We start from the raw sequence: 22,772 nt of genomic DNA, 5'->3' as shown, positions 1-22,772 counted from the left end.
AAGGAAAGGAAAGGAAAGGAAAGGAAAGGAAAGGAAAGGAAAGGAAAAGGTGAACTAGGGCAAAAGCAGTAATAAAGCTACATTTTGAGACCAGCAAAGCTGAAACGGGTGGTACCCAGCTGTGTCGGCTAGTTTTTGTCAGGTTAATACAGGCTAACATCTTCTGGGGAGAGGGAACGCTGAGGAAACCCTCCCATCAGGTCGGCCTGTGGGCAGGTCTGAAGGGCGTTTTCTTGGTGAATGATGGATGTGGAAGGGTCCAGTACACTATGCACTGTGGCTCCTGGGCAGGTCCTGGGTATGCCAAAAGGACAACAGAGTGAGCGTTGTCCTTTAGTGTCCTCCCTGGCCTCTGTTTCCCTTCCTGCCTCGAATTCCTGACCTGCCTTCCCTGAATGATGACTGCGACACACAAGTTTAATCTACATAAGCCCTTTCCTCTCCAAGTTGGTTTTGGTGAGTGTTTTATTCTGGAGGCAGGAAAGCAGACAAAAACACCCAGTGACTACTTGACAACCTTCAATATTTACGTTTACAATGAAGATCATTTATGGAACCTTGACAGAATTTACAACAATGACTGGAAAGAAACTAAGATGCAGCTGCAGGCAACAAATTAATCAGCTTTTCAAATAAGACACAGACATTTGACACAATTTCATCTCCGTACAGTTTAAAAGCAGATTTTAAAAGTACCATTTAGTGAAACAAATAAAACCAGGCAGAAAAACCAAAGTGTATTCAGATAATGCTGTCTTCTCTCTTTTGTGGGGGGAGGCAGGGAGGTTCAAGGTATTATTATTATTAAGAACACCCAGGGGGTCCCTGTGTATTTAGCACAAGTGTGTGTGTGTGTGTGTGTGTGTGTGTGTGTGTGTGTGTGTGTGTATGTATCCAGTCAGGGTCTCAGATAGACCAGCTGAGGATAAGCTTGAACTCCTGATCCTCTACCTCCCAGGTGCTGCGAATGCAGGCATACACCACCAAGCCTGTTTTGTGGGGTCCCGGGGATTAATCCAGAGCTTCCTGAATGCTATGCAATCACTGGACTCTCTGAGCCACATCTACAGCCCAACAATCTTATTTCCTCATCGATGGGGTACATATATCAGTGCCTGTTTCTATTACTAACTGTGAAGATGATGCTTATGTCTAAAGCATTCATTGTATATATATATGTTATATTTTAAATTTTTCAAAAGTTTAAAGCACTAAGGCCGGTGAATCACTTGGAGGCAGAGCTGACGAACAGCAAGGGCACAGGTTACGATATTAACTAGTGCGTTGTTTGAACTTTTAGTTTTATGACTGTGTGCTGTGTGGCTTTCTTTTTTGTGAGTGTGCGGTGCTGGGGAGTTGAACTTAGGGCCTCAAGTGTGCCAGGTGGGCACTCTGTTGCCAAGCCGATGGCTGAACTGTGAATCTCTAAATTTTCTAAATTACATTCGTGTGCTTGTTTAGTCAGTAGGAGGTAGGGCACGTGTGCCACGGCACATGCATGGAGGTCAGAGGGCAACTTACGGGAGTCAGGTCTCTCCTACGCTGTGGATTCCAGGGATCCAACTTAGGCCATCAGGTTGGTTAACAAGTGCCTCTACCTACTGAACCATCTTGCCAGCCCAGAACTGTATGTCTTTCAGCAAACTGTTTCATTGTCTATGTCTCACATTTACTGTATGTTAAACAGTCTACAAAGTATGGAGGGTACCAATATGACCAGAGCAGAATATGAATGTTGCCTTTGTGAAGGTTCAAGTTGATAAGAAAGCTGATTATGCAAATACGCTACAAATTGAAATTGTGGGAAGGGCTATAAAAAAGTATAGATCATATTAACAAGTACTTATCACACATGCTTTGATCTATTCAGGTAGGTTGAGAAGGCTCCTTGGGGCTGGAGAGATGGCTCAGCAGTTTAAGGCCACTAGCCATTCTTCCAGAGGATCCCAGTTTGATTCCCAGCACCATGGCAGCTGACAACCATCTGTTAACTCTAGTTATAGGGGACCCAACATTGTATTCTGGCCTCCATGGGAACCAGACATGCACCTGATACACAAATACACATGTAGACAAAACACTCGTACATTTAAAATAATATTTTAAAAGAAAGGAAAAAAGAAAGTGTCTCACGGCTGAGGACATAGCTCAGTGGTAGAGCATTCGCTTGGCTATGTGCCAGACTCTGGGTTCAAGCTCCACCATCAGGAGTCAAGGAGAAAGAGGAGGAGAGGAGAGGAGAGCAAAAAGCTAGGACATGACTACCAGATTTAGATAGAAACAACCATTAAATGCTAGCCAGGATAAGAGGACCACAAGGCATGGCTAAGGCTAGAGAAAGCAAACAGCACACATACAAAACAGCACTGGCGTTAAGAAAAGACACAAGCAGCATGGCACTTATCTGCTGTCACAGCAGGTCTGGCAAATCAATCACCAATGCTGTACTCTTACTCACAAGGTTACCCAACCAAAGGCGAAGCTAGAACTGAGAGTCAGAGAGATGGTGCAGTACAGAAAGATATGTCACGCCTGATGGCCTGAGTTCAAGCCCTAGGAACCACACGGTGGAAGAAAACTCACTCCCCCAGCTGTTCTCTCATTTTCATACTCTTGCTATATTACATGGATGTGTGTGAACCCACACATAAACACACGCAGAGACACACAGAGAGAAGCACACACACAGACACACACATTGTTTTGCCTTTTTTAATGTAAAAAGAAAGAATGTTGCAGGATATTTGATTCTACTGTGAACCCCAAAATTGTGAACTGTAAAACCCTGTTTCTTTGGTGTGGTTGAGCCTTATCACACACCTTTAATCCAAGAACCTTTTATTATAAACAGGTGATTATAGTGTAGTTCACCAGCCCTCGAACACACCTTTAATTCAGGAGCTTTCTGTACACAGGATTTAATAAAGTTAACCCTAGATTAAGAGGCAGAACAAGACACCAGCTGACAGGGATTAAAGAATAGGAGAGACTTTGAGTTGAGGAATATTTAATTTAAGACAGAGTGGAGAACAGGAAAGAGCTTTTAGCTTAAGCTCTGGCTTTTGCTTAGGCTTCAGCTCCTCAGCTCCCTGGCTTTTTAGGCTTTGAGCTAGCAAGACTTTGGCCTTAGGCTTTTTGGCCTTTTCCTCCTGGGCTGTCAGTTGAGGTAGTGAGCCTTTTGTGTCTTTTCCATCTGGACCTGAGCTGAGAAGGAAGGTCAGCTGGGTGCTTTCTCTGCATCTCTGAGCTAGCAAGTTTTCACCCCAGCATCTGGCCCCTGAGTCTTAATTGGTAAAATAGAACAGTTGGGATTTTCATTTTTTTAAAAAAAAAAAACAACAAAAGAAGGGTCTGGAAAGATGGCTCAGTAGATGGCTCCCTTGCTGCTTTTGTTGAGAACCCAGGTACAGTTCTCAGCACCCACACAGCGGCTCACAACCCCCTGTAACTCCAGTTCCAAGGGATCCAGCTCCCTCTTCTGGACTCCATAGGCACTGGGCAGGCACAAAATGCATATATATGCACATAGGCAAAACAATGTTCATACACATAAAACATAAACATTTTTTAAAGGAATAGGGTGTACTTGGGCAAGACTTTAATCCCATCACATGAGAGGCAGAGGCAGGCAGATCTCTGAGGCCGGCCAGGTCTACACAGTAAATTCCAGGACAGCCAGAGCTACAAAATGAAACAAAACAATAAAAGACTCAACAACAAAAGAGAAGTGGGGACCGAAATCTGAGCTAAGGAACTAGGCTTTGTGTTTTGGACTGTTTTGTTTTTTCTGTAGGAGGGCAGTTGTCACACAGGAAATTGACACATAAGTATAAATGCCATTTGACAATTGCTACGAAGGCAGTTAGCAGCAGCTTTGTATCAAAGAACCAGTTCTGAAATCTCATAAACAAGTCCTGAGAAAACATCAAAAACTTAAGGTGGACGTGGCAGTAGCCAGATGGAAAAGTTTCTCACTGAACGGCAGCATGTCCCTGGGCGGAGCTGGGAATCTGGCCCCACTTTCCCACAACCCATCTCCCCAAAGCTACATCTGGTGTCTCAGCTGAACCTTTAGGTGGAGCTGAGGGTGAAACGCTTGTTTTTCCACTGGAGGACATGAGTCAGTGAACTGTGAGGTTCCACTTAATCACCGCCCCAAAACAAGGCTTTATTAAAAAAAAATCAGGAGCTAGAAGAGCAAAGAAATGAGTACTCTAAAGCCAGGACAGTGATTTACCCTTTAGTGGGGTGGGGTGAGGTGTGTGGAGAGGCCTGCTGCAGAAGGGACAGCTGTGGTTCTTTTGGAGTTTGACAGTTCCGTATTTCTTGATCTGAGTGGCGACTACATTGGCAAGGGGTCCCTTTAGAACTGTATTCACACATTTTGTGTAGTTTTCTAAATATATACCACAGTTCATAACCACAAGTAGTTAACAAACACAAGCTACAAAAAATTCTTAAGCTGAGAAAAACACAACCAGGCTATAAGTTATTAAAATGCCACGTAGGGGCCGGGCATAGTGGTGCACACCTTTAATCTCAGCACTCAGGAGGCAAAGGTAGGTGGATCTCTGTGAGTTCAAAGCTTGCCTGGCCTACATAGCGAGTTCCAGGACATCTAGAGAAAACTAACCGAAGAAAAGGCTGGAAACGGAGAAAGCAGTCAAGAGGCGGCTGCCTCAGTTTGGTGAGAGATTACAATGACCTCTAAAAGAGGTTAAAGATTAGAGATACAGTCTGCTCAGTTTTGAGAAACATAACCAAAATAAGACAAAGCTGGCACTGCCTCTCAGCTCCCTTTCCCCTCCATATCTTGACAAATTGGCTCAAGAACACAGTCAAAAGGCAGACACGCATCTAAGCAGACACGTGGGCTACTCCACCCCGTGGCAAATCTACCCTGAGGACTTGTGGCAGAAAGAGTAGATTTTTATAACACCATGACCTTATGCAAGTTGAGCTGGCAGAATATCATAGCATCAAAGCTGACCTGCTAGATGGTAGGCCTCCTGTGATACCTAATCATGACGCTCAGCGAGTGTTTTCTCATCTACTGTCTGGTCCAGAAGACAAAGACGTTTTATTTAGCATTGTATCTTGGAGTGAAGGAACAAGGTTGGTACAGAGTAAATGCTCAATAAATATTACTGAATGATCCCCTTTTTGAGACATCCCTCTAAGTTGCCTGGGCTAGCCTTGAACTTAACGATTCAACCCACCTCAGCCTTCCAAGTAATCGGGCCTCTAGGCACCTCCCTCTTACCTTGTTTTCATTTACTTATTATAATTGCTGATGTGTAATCATCACAGTAATCCGACGAAGACAGACAGGACATAAATTATTATCCTCAGTTTGTAAGTTAGAAAACAACAAAGATTTAGGGTAATTCGGGAGCATGTTAAATACTTGATAACTTGAATGATGACCAAAACAATTTTCTTCATTTTCCTCAATTCAAAGCTGAAGGGCTAAGGCTTAACATTCTTATGGTTATGGAACACCACCTAGAAGCATTTCAAAACACAACAGGCTGGTGTGGTATTACACGCCTTTGATCCCAGCACTCAGGAAGCAGAGGCAGGAGGATCTCTGTGAGCCTGAGGCCAAGCATAATCTACATAGAGAGTTCTAAGCTGGACAGAGCTACACATTGATACAAGTAAAATAAAAAAACCAAAATCATGCAGGTGTCTCACGTACCACGCCCTGTGTGAATATGGCCTGCCCCGCTTTCATTCCATTGGCAACTCTGGCTCCCTTGGAGGAGATTCATTGCTCTTCTGGATCATTCAGTCTCCCTGTTCCCACGGTAACTTGTACTCCATGGTCCTCACTTGTCTCTACTCCCCCCTCTACCCAGTCTACTTCTTCAGACAAAATAAGTTAAAGAAACCCAGTTATCGTAAAAAAAAAAAAAAGGAAAAAACAAAAAACAAAGTGCTTGCTCTAATAGTCAACTTGCTGTTACAAAGGAGAAAGGAGTAAAAAAAAAAAAAAAAAAAGCACCGGGTGATAGTTTTGGTGTTCTTCAAAAACCTGTCATCTAAAAATATCACCCTACATGAAAAGTTACTCTTAGTCTCTTTCTTTTTTGGTACCAATTAACATTAGTAATTTGAAGCATAACTCATAATGCAAATGCTTTCTCCAGATGCTCAAAAAGCATTAGTACTCACACACCTGTACATACCTTCTACAGGATTGTTAAGTTCAAAAGAACCAGCAAACCCAACACAAAAATCATCATACCTGGAGAAAACTCTAAACACAACAAAACCCAGAGAAGTTACGTTTTTCGGTTGTCTCCCTCCTTTCTGCCAGGCTCTGGTGTTCACGGTGTCCCTACAGCAGTTGAGTCTAAACAGGCTGGACCACGACAGACTGTCAAACAATTCAACCAGCTACTCTTGGGAACACTACAGAACTCACCAGAAATTCATTGGCAAATTCCTCCTTGTTAATCTTCTTTTTCTGGGCCTCATTCAGTAACTGCTGCAGAATTTCTCTTTGGTCCATGCCTCAGAGCGAGAGTCTGTGAGCAGTTTAAGGTAGGGCATGTCAGATATGTGTCCTGGCCCAGACCCAAAAGCCGCTGCTGTTGCCTGAGCGCAGCTCGCTGTGGAGGCTGTGGTTTACTGACTTCATCACAAGCTGGGGAGGAAATTAGTATGAAACTAGCTTCTGCGGTCACACAACAAAGCCATCATCTCCCTCCAGGGCCCTAGCGCCTTCCTTTCTCAACAAAGAAATTTGGCTACAGCTCAAATGTAACAAATAAGAGGCTAACCAGAACATAAACTGTGGTCAGCTTGGTTGGAGACCGTTCCACTCCGTCACGTTCAGGCAGCACTCACCTCTCCCCTTGGCTTCCCGGAGAAAAGGCAGAAGGTATGGCTCTACCCAAGTGAGTTCAGCTTTCCACGGCCCCCCAGTGAGCACAGAGGCCTGGGTGACACCTGTCGCACCCCAGCAGGCAAGAAGACAGACACTGGAGTCACCTATCTTCTCCCTGGACCGTTCGCCCCAAAGCCTCCTGCAGATAAAATCGACCGATGACCGATTACAGCAAACCTCTGCCCATCAAGCAGGCATTTTGGTTCAGAACCCGTCCAGCCGCCCAGACAGGTCTCACGTTTTTCTTTTAGAGGAAGAAGCAGAGCGCACTGCTTCCCAGGTCTGAGGAAGTGCTGGCTCCCATAAGGGAAGTGCTGATCTCCAGACCGCTTCAGACCTCCGGTAGCTCTGTCAACACGGAGAGCACTGCTCTCTGCAGGAGAAGCACCCGGTAGGTGCTTGTGTTGTGTTGTGTCCTCACAACACTGCCAGAAAGCAGCGAAGGAACAAAAACTAAAACCTACCTTGCTGGGAGTGATACAGATTCTAGGTCAGGATGTCTCCAGAGAACTGAGCGTGGCGGTGCCGTCTGCAGTCCTAGCTGCTCAGGAGTGTCACCCAGCTGGAGGGTCACGTTAGAAGTTTGAGACACCTGGGCAACAAAGTGAGAGAGAGAGAGAGGTGAGGAAGGAAAAACGAAAGAGAGAGAGAAAGCCTAAAGAACTGATTCTCTTGAAGACATTTTGACATTTTTATCCTATAGCCACGATCTTGAAAAAGACCCTGCTTCACCGTCCGTGTTTACAGACATTTGTGCCTTGACAGGCAGGCTGTTCCAGAGAACAGCCCACCTCGCCATTTACATAAATTCTCTCTCTTCAATGGGTTCAAATCCACCCAAGAACTAATTCAGCGCGAAAAACACCCCCCACGTGAATATATTATCTTTAAAGGAGGAAGTTCAACAAACAGTATGTTACAAAATTAGTTTCAAAGAAAAAAAATGGGAAAAGTTGTAGTTTGGACTTCCTCTATTTAGTATATTAGCAATCCTTGCTGGTTTGCATTATTCAAAATCTCTTCAGAAAAATCACAATTTTGAACACAAAACATGCTGCATCCTCTTCATTGAGCCCTTGGTAGGCAACCTGAAGCTAATATTCCAAATAAAGGATTTCAGTTAGAGTTCAAATAAATTAAAATTAACCATAATTCTTCAGCAATATTTCCTGAGAATAGAACAGTGTCTATTCTCATCTAGCATTAAAAGGAAATTTCTTGCTACTGTAGATAATGCAATATTTGACTATTTTAAGACATACAAAATATGGGGAAACTTTATCACTTATTATCTATCTATTTACTTATTTATGGTTTTTCAAGACAGGGTTTCTCTGCGTAGCCTTGGCTGTTCTGGACATGCTTTGTAGACTAGGCAGAGATACACCTGCCTCTGCCTCCCAGAGTCCTGGGATTACAGGAGTATGCCACAGCACCCCACAGGAAACTTTATTTTTAAAAAGAATACAAAATTCTTCAGAGCTTAGTGGTATATACTTTTAACACCAGCCTGCTAGACACTAAGACAGGAAATTTGCTATAAATTCCAGGCCTATCTGGACTATATACCAAGACCCTGTCACAAATAAAATAAAATACTTAGGAAATCCCAAGTTAACTATAAATAAAATTACATGAAAATATGAAATTTAAGCCAGACTCAGAATAACAACTATTACGTTTTTATTTTATTTTTTTTCTCAAATGAGGAATCTAGGTTTAAAGTGTGTGTGTATCTGTAAGATCAGGAAAACAGAAGACCATAAAAAGGGAGGAAGAGATCTTTTTGAAATGTTTATCATCATCATCATTATTATTATTATTATTATTATTATTATTATTATTATTATATATCAGTCATATATAATGGATTGTATCATGACATTTTCATATTGTATTTAATGTATTTTGGTCACATTCTCTGCCCATTCATCCTGTTATTCCCTCTTGCCCCCCCCAACTCCTAATCCCTTTCCTCTTCCCAACTATCCCCTATGTAGGCATAAAATTATTGTGTAATTCAAATGCTGATTTCTGTACTCCACATTACTGGTGCAATCCTTGTTCTAAAAATCTTCTGTCTCAATTTTGTGTAAACACTGTTCCCCAATATTCTCCTGATATGCAAATAAAGCAGCTTACAGCCAGTCACTAAGCAGGGGAGAGAATAGGGCTGGATTCCTGACTGACAGAGGAGAAGGAGTTAGAGGAGGAAGTAGGGGATTCAGGCATGGGTAGATGTCCAGGAGGGGCCAGCAAAGAAAGCTACAAAGTGAAAGTATCTCTCGTATATATTCTGGGAGGAAGCCAAATTAGCTTAGAGGGTTAAGAATAAAGTAATAACTGCTCAGTTCTTGTGCTGTGAAACTTGTTAAAATAATATAATGAAGTCTCAATTATTTGTGTGATAGCCAGGTAAAGTAACTAAGAGAAACAAACAGTTTAATAAAAATAACTAACATTTTGGTGCCCAACGTAAGGCTCCACCTGTAGGCTTTGATTTTGTAAATCCTACTTTATTTAGTATTTGTAAACGCCTTTACCTCCCTTCAAACCCCCAATCTTAGGTAGCAGAGAAAGGTTAGTAGGGACAGGGAATGTTGACCTTTTTAGAATAAGTTTCTGGGGGCAATTCCTCTCTTCATGATCAACAAATAGCAAACAGGAACCAGCGCCAAACAGCAGTATCAGTCAGTAGCAGCAACACAATTCAGCAGAAGCAGCAAGAAGAGTTCTCTGAGCTTTTCTCTGTAGGAGTGAAGCGAAGTATAGCGAGGCAATGCAAAGCAATCTCTCTGTGTCGGTGGGCTCCAATTTATACCTTCTCAGAGTCCGTACAGGATGGGTTTTTTTTGTTTTGTTTTTGTTTTTTTCAGCTGGAAACAACCACACCCCTGTGGCAGTTTCCTTTAGACAAGGATCATGGGCCCTCTTATGAGGGTTTTAATCAGCGGACAATGATCATGCACTGTAGATAATGGGTTATATCTCCTGGTGAAGAAAAAAACCTAAGCCCGAGGGCAGCCTTTAAATGATAAAAATAAAGACACCAAGACCTTTTAAATTTTTAAAACTTAGGCCTTAGCTAGGCAGACACTAAATTATCTCACCTAAGTTCTGTCCACCTTGCCTCACCCAGCCACATAGCCACATGCCCAGCTATCCTCCCAGAACCCACAACCAGACAAAAGCTTTTCTCTCTTCCCTTCCCAGAGTTCCAGAAGTCCCGCCTTCCACTTCCTATTCTTCTGCCCAGCTGATTGGCCAATCAGATCTTTATTGACAGCTGCTACATCCACAAAAGACATTCCTCTCAGGAGCTGCTATCAGCTATGGACAAAGCATTCCTGAATCCCACACTTGGGGCTACAACAAAAATCCGCGTAACACAATCAAAACGTCTACCATACCCCTGCCTTCCACTTTCAGGCCTTTTTAATTTTCGAATCCCAGTGGGTTTCCTTAGGGTTGTTTACAGAAGCATGCATAGCTTCCCAGGGTCTGCGCACTGAAGAAAACATCTCTCCCTTCCCCATCAGCCATTAACTGCACCTGCGGGAGTCGGGCCACATGAACCCCTTGCCTTTCTTGGACAGTACTGGCGTACTCGATTCTGTGTAGATCGTGTGCCAGGGGCATAGCTTCTGCGAATTCGAGAGCGCAGCACCCAAGCCACACTCAGAAATCAACATTCCCTACCTCTTCAATCCCTTTCCCTCGGCTCTTACGCTCTTTCTGCCCCTTCTTTGTCAGTGTTCCCTGGGTTTTTGGGTAGAGTGGTAAATGGTGGTACAGATGTCCTATTTGTCACTGAGCACTCAACAGTCATCTCTTCTCAGAGCTTTGACCAGTTGCCTCTATAGTCACTGCTTACCAACGCAGAAAGTTCTCTGACCCAGACTGAAAGCATTACTGGTCAATGGACAAAACGTTATCCAGGAGACAATTACACAGGCTCACCACGTCCATTTGGCAATGCAGCAGGTGCCCTGCCAGGGCCTATGACCTCCCCAGCCAGAGGGGTTTTTGTTTGGTTGCTGTTGTCGCTGTTTTTCCCTAGCCAGAGGTTTTAGCCAGATTTATGGTGCCATTCCCATGACATCAAATCCAATCTGAAAGCTGCTGGTTACCTGCTCCCCAGACGTGCTGCCGTTGCACCAGGGAGCTCCTACTATCCGGCCAGTAGGTGTTATCGCAACAGTGTCCACCGCTAAATAACAATGCTGGTGACAATTCTCCCCCAGCAGCCTGCAGAGCACCTCAGCACTATGCGGTTTAGCATTTAGCGAGCAGGAAGGGTGCTTCTTAATACCAGCCTGATTTTAGTACATCCGGCAACCAAAGCACGAGTCACCTTTGGCAGCAAGGTCTTCGTTCCGGTGGAAACCCAGCAGCAATGGCAATTGCTTGTTGTGTGTGTGTGTGCGTGTGTGTGTTGAGGGTCAGAGGCCTCCCTGTCCAACAACTCACAGGGAGTAGCCTATCTCTAATCCTGGGGTTTTCATTTAATAACCTAAGGTTTTGGAGGGACAGCTTTATTCACCTGGGTAGTCATATCTGTTAAAATTACTTTATTTTATTATTTGATCCTCTTATTGCTTTTTCGTGCATGGTTGGCTTTCATAAATGTTTGCTTTTGAAATATGGTGATATATACTTTTAATCACTCAGGAGACAGAGGCAGGCAGATTTCTGTGAGGTTGAGGCCAGCCTGGTCTACATAGTAAAATCTGTCTAAAAAAAAAAAAGCAAAAGAAAAAGAAAAAGAAATAATTTTGCTAGTGTTAAAAAATATTTCATTTTATGTATATGGATGTTTTGCCTGCATGAATGTCTATACATATACCATATGTATGCCTGGCACCCAAAGAAGCTAGAGATGACATTAGATCTCCTGCAACAAGAATTACTGATGGGTCAGACAGTGGTGACACACACCTGTAATCCCCGCACTCAGAAGGCAAAGGCAGGTGGATCTCTGTGAGTTCAAAACCAGCCTGGGCATCTGAAGCCTCTGGCTTCTATGGGCACCTGAACTCACTTGCACAAACACACAGACATACAATGTTTTAAAAAAATCTTTTTTTTTTTTTTTAAGAAAACAAAACCATCTTAGATGCTGATATATTTTTTTAACCTAAAACCTAAGTATCTGTGAGTAGTGTCTTATTAGAACTTCATAATTTTTAAAATTAAAATATATCACTCCCCTCATTCTCTTTCCTCCCTCTAACCCCATCACTAACTCTCAAATTCCTGGCCTCTTTAAGTGTTATTGTTTACACACACACACACACACACACACACACACACAAATATATAAATACAACTGACTGAGTCATTCAGTGCTGCTTGAATGCATATGATTTCAGGGCTGGCCTCTTGGTATTGAATAACCAGTTAGGAGGCTTGTCCTCAGAGGCAGGCTCTCATCATCCCTCCACTGCCTGTAACTCTTGTCTAGGGTTAGGCCACACGAGATTTCACTTTTCCGTGTAGGATGTTCACTGCTGTTGTCCTTGCTCAGGTCTCTTGTTCAGGCAACCATCATACTGTTGAGGTGTCCCAGGCACACCTCCCCTGTCACTTCTGGGGACAGTCTCACAGCAGATCTCCTGGTCCCCTTGCTCTTACACTCTTCGTGCCTGCATCCCCTTCGGTGTTTCCTAAACCTTGGGTGCAAGAGTTGCGCTGTAGATGTATGCACCAGGCTGGGCCCCCCATGATTGGTTGTGCAGAATTTTTCTAAAAGTATGCATCAGTGCTCAAAAGTTTGCTCTCAAGGTGCAGGAGCACTGTGAGAAAGGGAAACCTCAAACCCCCACTTAGCTATTCGCCATTTCCTGAGGAGACCACTCAAGCAAGCAGAACTGGACGAAAGAAGAAAAAAACAACAGCCTTGTTTAATGTTAACAAATCTACTCAATTTCCACGTTTTTATAGATACTGAACAGCAGCAGCACGTGAAGCTACTGCGTGAAAGCAGTGTTGATTCATTTCTACTCTGTAGGAAGTGAGCTGGAGAAGGGAACGAAGGTCACACAGAAAAAGGACAGCAGGTATCTAAAGACGTTTATGGACTTGCCAGGAAATACTTAAACCAGTGTGGCGTAAACCCTAAGAGATCACAATTCCCTGAAATGAAAGACTCAGAAGCACCGTGAAAACCATCAGAAGTGAGCACCCGAGAAAGGAAGGAGTCACAACTCACCACCGCCCCCTGCCTCTGTGTTCCAAGGAAGGGGACAGCAGAGCCACGCGCCTCACTGTCTCTTGGTCCACGAGAAGAACCTGCTGGTTTAAAGGGAAACTTCAGTGTCATGGAGATGAGGAAGAGCGTTACACACGCCTACTCATGTGCACACACACACACCTTTCAGGGGTGATGATTGGGACAGGGAGAAACAGTGTAAGAAAAGCAAGTACTTCGTTCAGCTCCGCGGAGAAACCTCTCTCTAGGAGGGGCTGTGTGTGAGTTTTCCTTGGAAAATTCACTTCTTCGATTTTAGCTTTTGTTTCTCTCTTCGTGACTTTCCCTGGGCCAGTGATTCAACACGGACTGTGTGTTGTGTTACACAGGCCTTAGTGAGCATTCTTTTGGTTATCATGTCCTGTTGTTTTTGTTTTCCCCCCTCCTTATTGCCTTTTTCATTCCTGTGTTAGCCACCATTCCCAGTTTCACATCTGTGTTCTTGCACTGATGAGCTCTTACCTCTGTATCTCTCCCATTCTAGTACCTAGTAGTAAATGCTGGACTGAACTGGTTTAAGTGCTGCTTAATGCTACAGAACCAAAATGCAGGGCGGGGGAGTTGACTTAGGCTGTAAAGGGCTTGCACGAGCAGGAGGCCCCGTGCTTGCGTCCTGGCGCCTGTATGAAAAGCTGGCTACTGTGGCACACGCCTGTAGCGCTGGGGAGGTGGATCCCCGGCTCACTGGTCTGGCTGAAGAGGTGAGTCCTCTCTAGGTTCCTTGAGAAACCCGCTCTCAAAGAGCAGAGTGGAAGGTAACGGGGGAGATGTCTGATGTCAGCTTCTGTGCCTTCGTGTACACGGCCCAATTACACACACGTGCATGAGCGCACGCACACACGATCTTTTTTAAAGAATAAAAATTGGCAGGCTATGGGAACAAACCTGCTTCGCTCGTCTGTATCAGCTGCCCTCCTCATCAAGCGGCCTCGCCCAAACGCGTCACCCACAGACTGTTCCATTCCCCCACCGCCTCTCTTGTTGTTTTTACCCGTACCCCTAATTTTCACCAATAAAAAAAAAACAAAGCCATCACGCCTACTTACTTTTTCTTCAGAACTCTTTCCTGCCCCATCTCAGCTCCATCTTCTGAGTCTGGACCCCTGTGATCTCATTACCGCCGCCTTCTGAGTCTGTGTCGCTGGAATATGATTACATTCCAGCTACATACATTTTTTCTGAGTTTCTTCTCATTTCTGATCCCTCGTAAGTTCGGGAGTTTATTCCAAAGAGAACGTGTGAGACGTGCCCGCACCCGCAGCCGCTCAAAGGCCAGGACACTGTCTTCTTCGTGCTTGTGCAAGCGTGTTTAACGTGCTGTGCAGCGCACCTACAAGTCTGAGAAAGTGTGTTCTGTTAGGCGGCAAGAAATCCACCTTGACATGAGTATCCGCTGCGCCAGTGTCCCAGCCCTGTTGCCTGGCATAGTCCGTACTGGGACCTTCTGGGTAGGCATTTTCGCTGTGCCCGCAGCAGATGGGCCTTCGCTGCAGGGAGGCCCTGGGAACCAGGCAAACAGTAACTTCCTCCCAGCTGCAAGCAACAGGGCTGCCACGGTGAAGGGAACCACACGCCTACTGAAGTTCAGAGCCTGGCTCACAAAGGCCACAGCAGACACGCAGTCTTTTTACCCCCCAGGACAGGCTAGTTTCTCTTTTTATAAACAGACGAAGAAGAGGCTTCTGCCGTCCCTCAGCTCCTCTGACTTGTCATGTTTTCCCATCACCCATGATGGGAAACTCCCCTCATCTGTTTCTCGTTTCTGTAGCCTTCTGAGACCTCACCAAGCACTCCGGTTACCCCGGCAGACTTTCTGTTACCTTTCCCGTGTACTCCACAGAGAGTACTGGCCTTCAGTGCTGGGTTTGCCTGGGTTCCAGAATACCAACAGCCAAGGGTCAGCTGATAAAACAACTCACCTTTTTCTTAAGAGAAAGTGCTCTTCATGCGGTTTGGGTCAAAGGATATTTGAAGGAGAAGTCTCATATCAATCACTTATTCATTCAATAACCATTCACACTCTCCTTACACATGCAAAAGAATTCAGAGGGATGCCAGGGACATGAACAACTACAGAAATTAAGAATTCTTTCAACTGGGGATGATAAGCACACTGTCAGCTATGATTTAAGAGTACTCATGCTAATAGAAACAAACATTTCTAGCAAAAAGTTTAGAAGCTGGCGATATCGGTAAATCCTTCTACTTAGAACACTTAGGAGGCTCAGGCAGAAGAATCATGGGTTCCAGGCCAGACTGGCCTACATAGGATGTTCAAGGCCAGTCTAAGCTGGTAACAAGACCTTGTCTCAAAAAAAAAAAAAAAAAGTATGAGGCAGCAAAAAAAATCACTTTTTGAAAACGAATGTGGAGCCAAGTGATGCTGGCGCACGACTTTAATCTGCCAGCAGAGGCAGGCTGAGCTCTGAGTTCGAGGATAGCCTGGTCTACACAGAGAAACTTTGCCTTGAAAAACCAAAGGAAAAAAAAAAGCATGTGAGCCCAGTAAAGCGATTAAGAGAACTTGCTGCTATTCCCAGCACCCACATTCCAGCCCTCCTTTGGCTTCCTTGATCACGTGGTATATAGACATACGTGCAGAAAAACTGATACACATAAAAATTAAAAATATTTTAAGAAGTTGGGGATTATGTCTATCTGCCTGTGAGTATGTTTGCATAAGTGGAGGCACTCATGGAAGGCAGAGGGGTTGGATTTCTTGGAGCTGGAGTCACAGGCAGTTGTAAATTGACCTCTGGAAGAGCAGGAAGTGCTCTTTACCATGGAGCCTCCCACCATCCCTATAAAATAAAGATGTTTAACACGTGCATATGTGTTTATGTGTGCAGGTGCACATGTATGTTCGCACGTGTGGAGGACCGAAGTTGACCTTGGGAATCGTCCTTGGGAACACTGTTTCTCATGGTTTGGTCACCTGGTAGGCTAGAGCAGCTGTCCAGTGAACCCCAGCGACTCTCCAGCCTTTGCCCCTGCTGTGCTAGGGTTTCATCATTACACCACACCACACCACACCAGCATTTTTATGTGCATTCTGGGGATAAAACTCAGGTTCCTGGTGCTGACAAGGTTAACACTTTACCAACTGAGTTCCAAACTCACTTTTTAAAAGTGTATCCGTGATCCCCATCACTTTTAAAAAAATATATTTATTTTTATTATTTTTAAGTGTGTGTGTGTTGTGCGCCCGCGCGCGCACATTGTGTGTACATATGAATGCAGATGCCCACAGAGGCCAGAGGCCTTGGACCCCTGTGCTGGGACTGATCTCAGATCCTCTGGAAGAGCAGCATATGCTCTGAACCACTGAGCCATCTCCCTAGACACATATACCCACCCACCTTACCTACAGATGGAACTAAGAAAAAGAATCAAATTCATTGGGTTTGTAGGGGAGAATCATGATTTATAAGGCTAGAAAGGGCAATTGGGGCCAGACCCCTGGGGAAAGTTAAATCCAGGCTGAAGAAATATTTGATATACAATAGGACAACAATTAGAGTTTCTTTAAAAACAACTTTATGGAAGTAGTATTGGCACACAGTAAGCTTCATTAAACCACTGGGCAATCGAGATAATGAACACAGCCATCACGCATGGCATTAAGAGCATCACAATCAGAACAGTGTTGTTAGGAAGTGTTTTCTGGTTTCTTTTTAAAGGAGGGAATGCTGGGTTGAGAGTGATGGCTCAGTGGACAAAGACGCTTGCTGCTAAGTCTGATGACTTGCGTGGTACCCACAGGGTGCAAGGCAACTTGTTCCTGCAAGTTGCCCTCTGAGTTCCATAGGTGGGTGATGGTACATTTGCAGACGGACACACACACACACACACACATTTTTAAAGGAGTAAATGTTCCTTTTGATAACTTTTTTCAAGTCTCATAATCATCAGTGCTTTGCTAAACTTTAAAGTGAGTTCATGATGTTATGACTAGAGAGGTGACTAGGCAGTTAAGAGTGCTTGCTGTTCTCTTCCAGAGAAGGGCCAGAGTTCAGCTCCCAGAACCCTCCTATGGGGGCTCACAACCACCTGTAGCTCCAGCTCCAGGAAATCCAGTGTGCCCTTCTGGCTTCTGTGGGCACGCACAGTATACAGAACACAAAATAGATGCAGATACACGAAATACAAGTCAATGTTTCAGATGAATTATAATCCTAATACTTAGAAGACTGACTGTTGAGTTTGAAGCTAGTCTTGTCCACAGAAATCCTTTTTCAAAGAAAAAGATAAAACACATTTTATAACGTGTCTAGAAATAGAACAACAGATAAAGAAAAAAAAATTTAAGCTGGTGGCAGTAGATAAGACAAGCTGGAATATGATGGGACAGGAATGCAAAAGAGTAATCAACCAAAGACAAGGGCCAGACAGGTGTCAATAAAGCCTCGAGGATGCTGGGCTGTGGTGGCACCTTTTATCCCTTTATCCCAGAACTCAGGAGGTAGAGGCAGGTGGATCTCTGTGAGTCCAAGGCCAGTCTGGTCTACAGAGCTAGTTCCAGGACAGCCAGAGCTACACAGAGAAACCCTGTCTGGAAAAGACAAATAACCAAACAAAAACAATAATAAAAATCTCTAGGAAACACTGGGGCAATAAGGAAAAAAAAAGGACAATGATTAGAGGAAAAGGGTAGGTAAAAAAACAAATCAACAAACCAAAAGCCTGTGGTTTTACTCTCTGGATGGCAATCTGGGAGGTTAGGAGATAAAGTAGCATACAAATATGAGCAGTGGGGGTCATGAGATGTCTCAGAAGCTTACTGCCATGTCTAACAGTCTGAGCTCCACCAAAGTATAATGTTTCATTTATTTTTTTTCAACAATCCTGTGGTTACTAAATTATCTAGTTAACAGAAGTGGAAACTAAAGCACAGAGGAATTACATCATTTGACCAATATCACATCATTAACCCACAGTGAAACCAAACTGTTAAAGCCAGGCAGTCCAGATGATTTCTGCTTACGGAGTAAAACCACCATCAAGTTAATCTTGAATCTATAGTGAGGGTTGGAGAGATGGCTCAGTGGTTAAGAGCACCGTCTGCTCTTCCAGAGGTCCTGAGTTCAATTCCCGGCAACCACATGGTGGCTCACAACCATCTGCAAGGTGAATCTGTAGTGATGTAAAGGACAAAGAAACAAAAGGGCTACTGAAGAGTAGCAAGATCTCGGTTTGACAAGGGGCACAGGAAATCAGCGTAGTTTTATAGAGTAAAACTATTCTATCAGCAGCACACTCGTTTCCCTGCACATGGCTAATCAAAGGAGAGGAAGTGGCCAGCCTGTTCAACTTCAGCCAAAAGTCACCAGTGCTTTACTTAACATTCAGGTGATCGTGCTGTTTGGAATCTACCTTGATTACTGTCTTCTAACTTGTTAGCTTATTAAGGACGCAGTGAAATACACAGATCCTCGAAGCCACAAGCTTTGCTTCCCGTCACTCTTGCTTGTAAGACTAGAACTCACGTGGTAGGAGAGAACCCAGTCCTGCACAAGCCAGTCCTCTGACTTTTGCATGTGGACCAGGGCATGTGCCCACACTGCATAAATAAACATCATTTTTAAATTTTGTAAAGGCTTTAGTATCTATAAACCTAAACCCTATCTATTACTGTTTTACATAAATTGTCAACATTATAATAGAATTTGTTGTATAATTTTATTTTTTTATATTAATTACAGTTTATTTACTTTGTATCCCAGCTGCAGCCCCTTGGGTTTTGCTTTGGAGAAGGGATCAGCGAACTGTGTCCACGGAAGGCTAGCTTGCAAATATTTTAGACCCTGATGGGCCATCCGGCGCATGCTATTCAACTCTGCTGTTGCAGCACGAAGACAGCTATGAATAACTGGGTATTGTTACATCCCAGTAAAATTTTATTTACAGAAATAGAAAGCAGAGACTGAAGAGATGGCTCAGTGGATAAAGGTGCTTGAAGTGGAAGAACAGGACTAAGTTCAAGTCCCAAGAACCATATAAAAGGGAACAACAGATATCCGTGCCTGTAACCCCAGCACTGGGGGTCAAGATTGGCAGATCCCTGGCAGTTGTAGACTTGTCAGCCTAGTTGAAACCACAAGCTTCAAGTTGAGTGAGAGATCCAGTCTCAAAAAAATAAGGTGGGGGTTGGGAATTTGGCTCAATGATAGAGTACTTGCCTCGCAGTGTGGGTTTGGTCCTCAGCTCTGGAGAAAGAAAAATAAGGTGGGTAACTTTATTCATCTTTTAACTTCCACTTATGTGTTCAGGGTACACCCTCAGTGTACACACACACATCAGACAACAGGCCAGATGTGGGGTGTAATGCATCAACTCCTGCTCTAAAGAGAGGGTCTCACATTGTATGTATCATACTCACCTGCACAGCTGAAAATGTAGGTTCCTAGGCTCTAGTCACCCTTAGAAAGCCAGTCCCTGAGGACCAGTTCTGGCAATGAGCAGTTCACTGAGGTCCACGAGTGGTGTGTAAACCATACTACAGAAAGTTCAGTATTATTATTGTGGGGCTATCCACCAGAGAAGACTGCTCGGCTATGGGTTGGAGCTGATAGAAAACCTTAATTAACTGGCCAATGACTACACTGGGTGTTTGGGTGTTCAGGAATTATGGAGTTGTCCTGGTCTAGTTGCATTGAGAGGTATGTGTCATGGGTTTGTCAGACTAGAGCCCATGGTTCCTGGACACTGTGTGCCTTTCAGTTCCTGAAAAATCTGCGGCATTCCCTCAGGCAGTGACGTGTTCAGGCCCCCCGTGTTTCTCTGCATTCCCTAGAAGTCAGCAAAGCATACAGAGGCTTGACAGGACAGTTAGTCTTACCTGTAGCGCTGACAAATGTCATAGTACCCTGGCAACTATGATTGCATCGATCCTGGCAACCTCCATTACATTCTGTTTTTAATAAAGGTATAAAAGGTCTGATTGCATGCAATAAAATCGTCTCAGCCTCAGTCTTGCCGAGACCCCTCCATCCTGGACCGCTTTTTATTTCTCGCCAACCATATCAGAAAACACTGGCTTGGATCCCAGTGTGGCACCAAGCCTTTCTCAGGGTGAGCTTTTAAGCACAAAACATATTCTGGGCAGCTGTATGGACTGGCTAGTTTCCTATCAACTTGACACAAGCTAGAGTCATCAGAGAGGGGGGAGCCTCAGCTGAGGAAGTGCCTCTAGAAGATTCTGCTGTAAGAACTTTTCTTCATTAGTCGTCAATGGGGAGGGCCCAGCCCATTGTGGGTGGTGCCTTCCCTGGGATGGTGGTCCTGGGTTCTATTTGAAAGCAGGCTGAGCAAGCCAGTAAACAGTGCACTCCACGGCATCTGCGTTAGCTTTTGTCTCCTGGTTCCTGCCTTCACTGTTTATATGTAACTGTGAGTGAAAACACAAACTTTCCTCCCAAAGTTTCTTTGGTAATGCTGTTCCATCACAGCAATAGTAACCCTAACTAAGACAACATACTTCAGTTAACAAGAATAGTTAGCCAGAAGTGGAACTACCTAAGCCAAAAAGCAAGGTTAGCACATTTAGAGACTTTCCCAGAACTATACACTTTGATGATTAGGTCATCATGCTGAGTTTTATGGCCTGATTGATACTTCCATCACAGAGTCTGTTGTGCTAAGATCTGGGGACTTACTAGGTCTGGGGCCCTGCTACACTCCCCACTTGTCTTAATGAATGAGTCAAACTGTGGATTCATCCTACTTTAAAGAGGTATAGTTGGTCCTAAGGACCATTAATTTTACTGAACTGAAATATAATTGGCTGTGTAGTTTAAGATGCAGGGCCCTGCAGTTAATACAGCCAGAATGAGAATTAAAAACCCAGCCTGTGGTGTTAACAGAGTTGCTAGCTGGTGGGGAAGGGGGAACCAAGAGAAAAGAGATTGGTATCAATTGTTTGATTAATGTCTTTATCTCATTCTTTTATTTAAAAAATATTTTTTATGAGTGCTCTATCTGCATGTAAACACACATGCCAGAAGAGGGCATCAGATCCCAGTATAGATGGTTGTAAGCCATCATGTGTTGCTGGGAATTGAACTCAGGTCCTCCGGAAGAGCAGACAGTGTTCTTAATTGCTGAGCCATCTCTCCAGCCCGTCTTATTCTCTTTCTGAGATTTTTCACAACCATAGCAAGATTTTATCTCATTGCTCCTGATCAATTAGCTCAGAAACAAGTTTCTTCCAAAGCCAGGCATACTTCCCTTTGTCTCATGAGAAGTCCAAGCCACTCTGATTTTGTAGGACCATTTCTGTAAGGAATCTGTTTTAATTCAGAAATGGAAACTTAATACCTTCAGGTCCTGATCAACCTGTTTATTTAGTTTGGAAAGCATCAGAAGAGGCACATTTAGTCAAACCATTAGTACATGCCCACCAAACTGTCTCAGGGGCTCGGTAATATTGCTGTAATCCAGATGAATTAACCTGTAGCAGGCATCAGAATAAGGGGCAGTGTATAAAGCGTTAAAGGATATTAGACAAGTCTCAGCCCACTGCAGGTCTTCCAGTATTATTCTGGCTACCCGCAGTTACAGTGGGTTTTGCTGGTCAGTGGGCTAACAGTGTGGTTAGTTCTTAGCCTTGTGTAATCCAGGGGCTGGGTGTCTAGCAGAACCAACAGTCCTGGCCAGTTTATGTCTGGGAATAATTAGCTAAGCAGTGGACCTTTTCAGGACTGGAAATAGAAAATTTCTATTTTCTCAGGATCCCTCAGGTCCTGGACATCAGGAGGTAGGACTCTGACCCTGGGTGTGTTTGAGACCTGGTTGTGTCTGGGGACCTGAGTGGTATAGTTCTTGGTAAGCATATCCCCAGGGTCCCTTCCTGTGGCATAGAGTCTGAGTCTCCAGATTTTCCCTGTTTCTAAAATGCCAGGAAAAGTTTAAAGGAATTTTCCAGGAAGCCCCAGTTTCACAACCACAGTTTTTGCAATAGAAACTCCGTTGTCCCCTGCAACTAGGAGCCCAGCTGCAGGACATGCGCACAGTTGTAAACTCTGTGTTCCTATATAAAAAAGATAAACTGCCATATCTTTCCTTTTCAAATACAACCTGACACTTCAAGTAGACATCGGTGAGCAAAAGTCAAGATGCATATGAATTGCTCATCTGTAATCACATGAGCTAATGCCTTCCCTGTGTCTGTCTTCCTTAGTTCCCAGGTCCAGCCTGAGGTAGCAGTGGGTTGACCTGAGGAGGTGCAGGGGCAGGGAATCCAAGGGTTCGGTGCCTGGTAAAACCTTAATTTTAATGGGTCCGTAGTCCAGGAGACAGTCCACTTGGCAGCAGTGTCTGGGGCCTCTGCAGCTTCGGCTTTCTTGACCTGGTGTGATAGATTCATGGACCCAGCTACCTTCACAGCTATAGGGATGAAGAGAATCACCACCTGGTGTCCTTTCCAAGTTGGTTCCAGCACCCCTTTGGCTACCCGCTTAACCCAGATGCTATTACTGGACCTGAACGAGGGGAAACTGGTGGTTGAGTCTCTCAGATAGTCCAGTGAGTAGCCTGGTATTGGGTCACACAGACATTGCACAGCCAGCTTTCTGGTGTTCCTCAGAGGAGGGCTTCAATGGCATCTTATACTCTGTGAGTATAAGATCT

General features: G+C 44.2%; 1 protein-coding gene across 2 annotated transcripts in view; it reads right to left on the bottom strand.

Moving 5' to 3' along the window:
- Ptpn22 (protein tyrosine phosphatase non-receptor type 22) overlaps window positions 1-7,417 on the bottom strand; it is a 44,299-nt gene extending 36,882 nt beyond the window's left edge. For both annotated transcript variants that reach the window (XM_055628118.1, XM_055628127.1), the window contains exons 1-3: window positions 7,360-7,417; window positions 6,856-7,034; window positions 6,431-6,652 (exon numbers count right to left, since the gene is read on the bottom strand). In XM_055628118.1, the coding sequence (XP_055484093.1) occupies window positions 6,431-6,517 (87 nt within the window). In that variant the 5' untranslated portion in view covers window positions 6,518-6,652; window positions 6,856-7,034; window positions 7,360-7,417. The remainder of the gene's footprint in view (window positions 1-6,430; window positions 6,653-6,855; window positions 7,035-7,359) is intronic.
- Between the last annotated feature and the right edge of the window lie 15,355 nt (window positions 7,418-22,772).

The sequence above is a fragment of the Psammomys obesus genome, unplaced genomic scaffold (genome assembly GCF_907164565.1).
Source record: "Psammomys obesus unplaced genomic scaffold, mPsaObe1.curated_primary_1811, whole genome shotgun sequence".
In the NCBI taxonomy this organism is placed as follows: Eukaryota; Metazoa; Chordata; class Mammalia; order Rodentia; family Muridae; genus Psammomys; species Psammomys obesus.
This window is presented reverse-complemented; position numbering and strand designations above follow the sequence as displayed.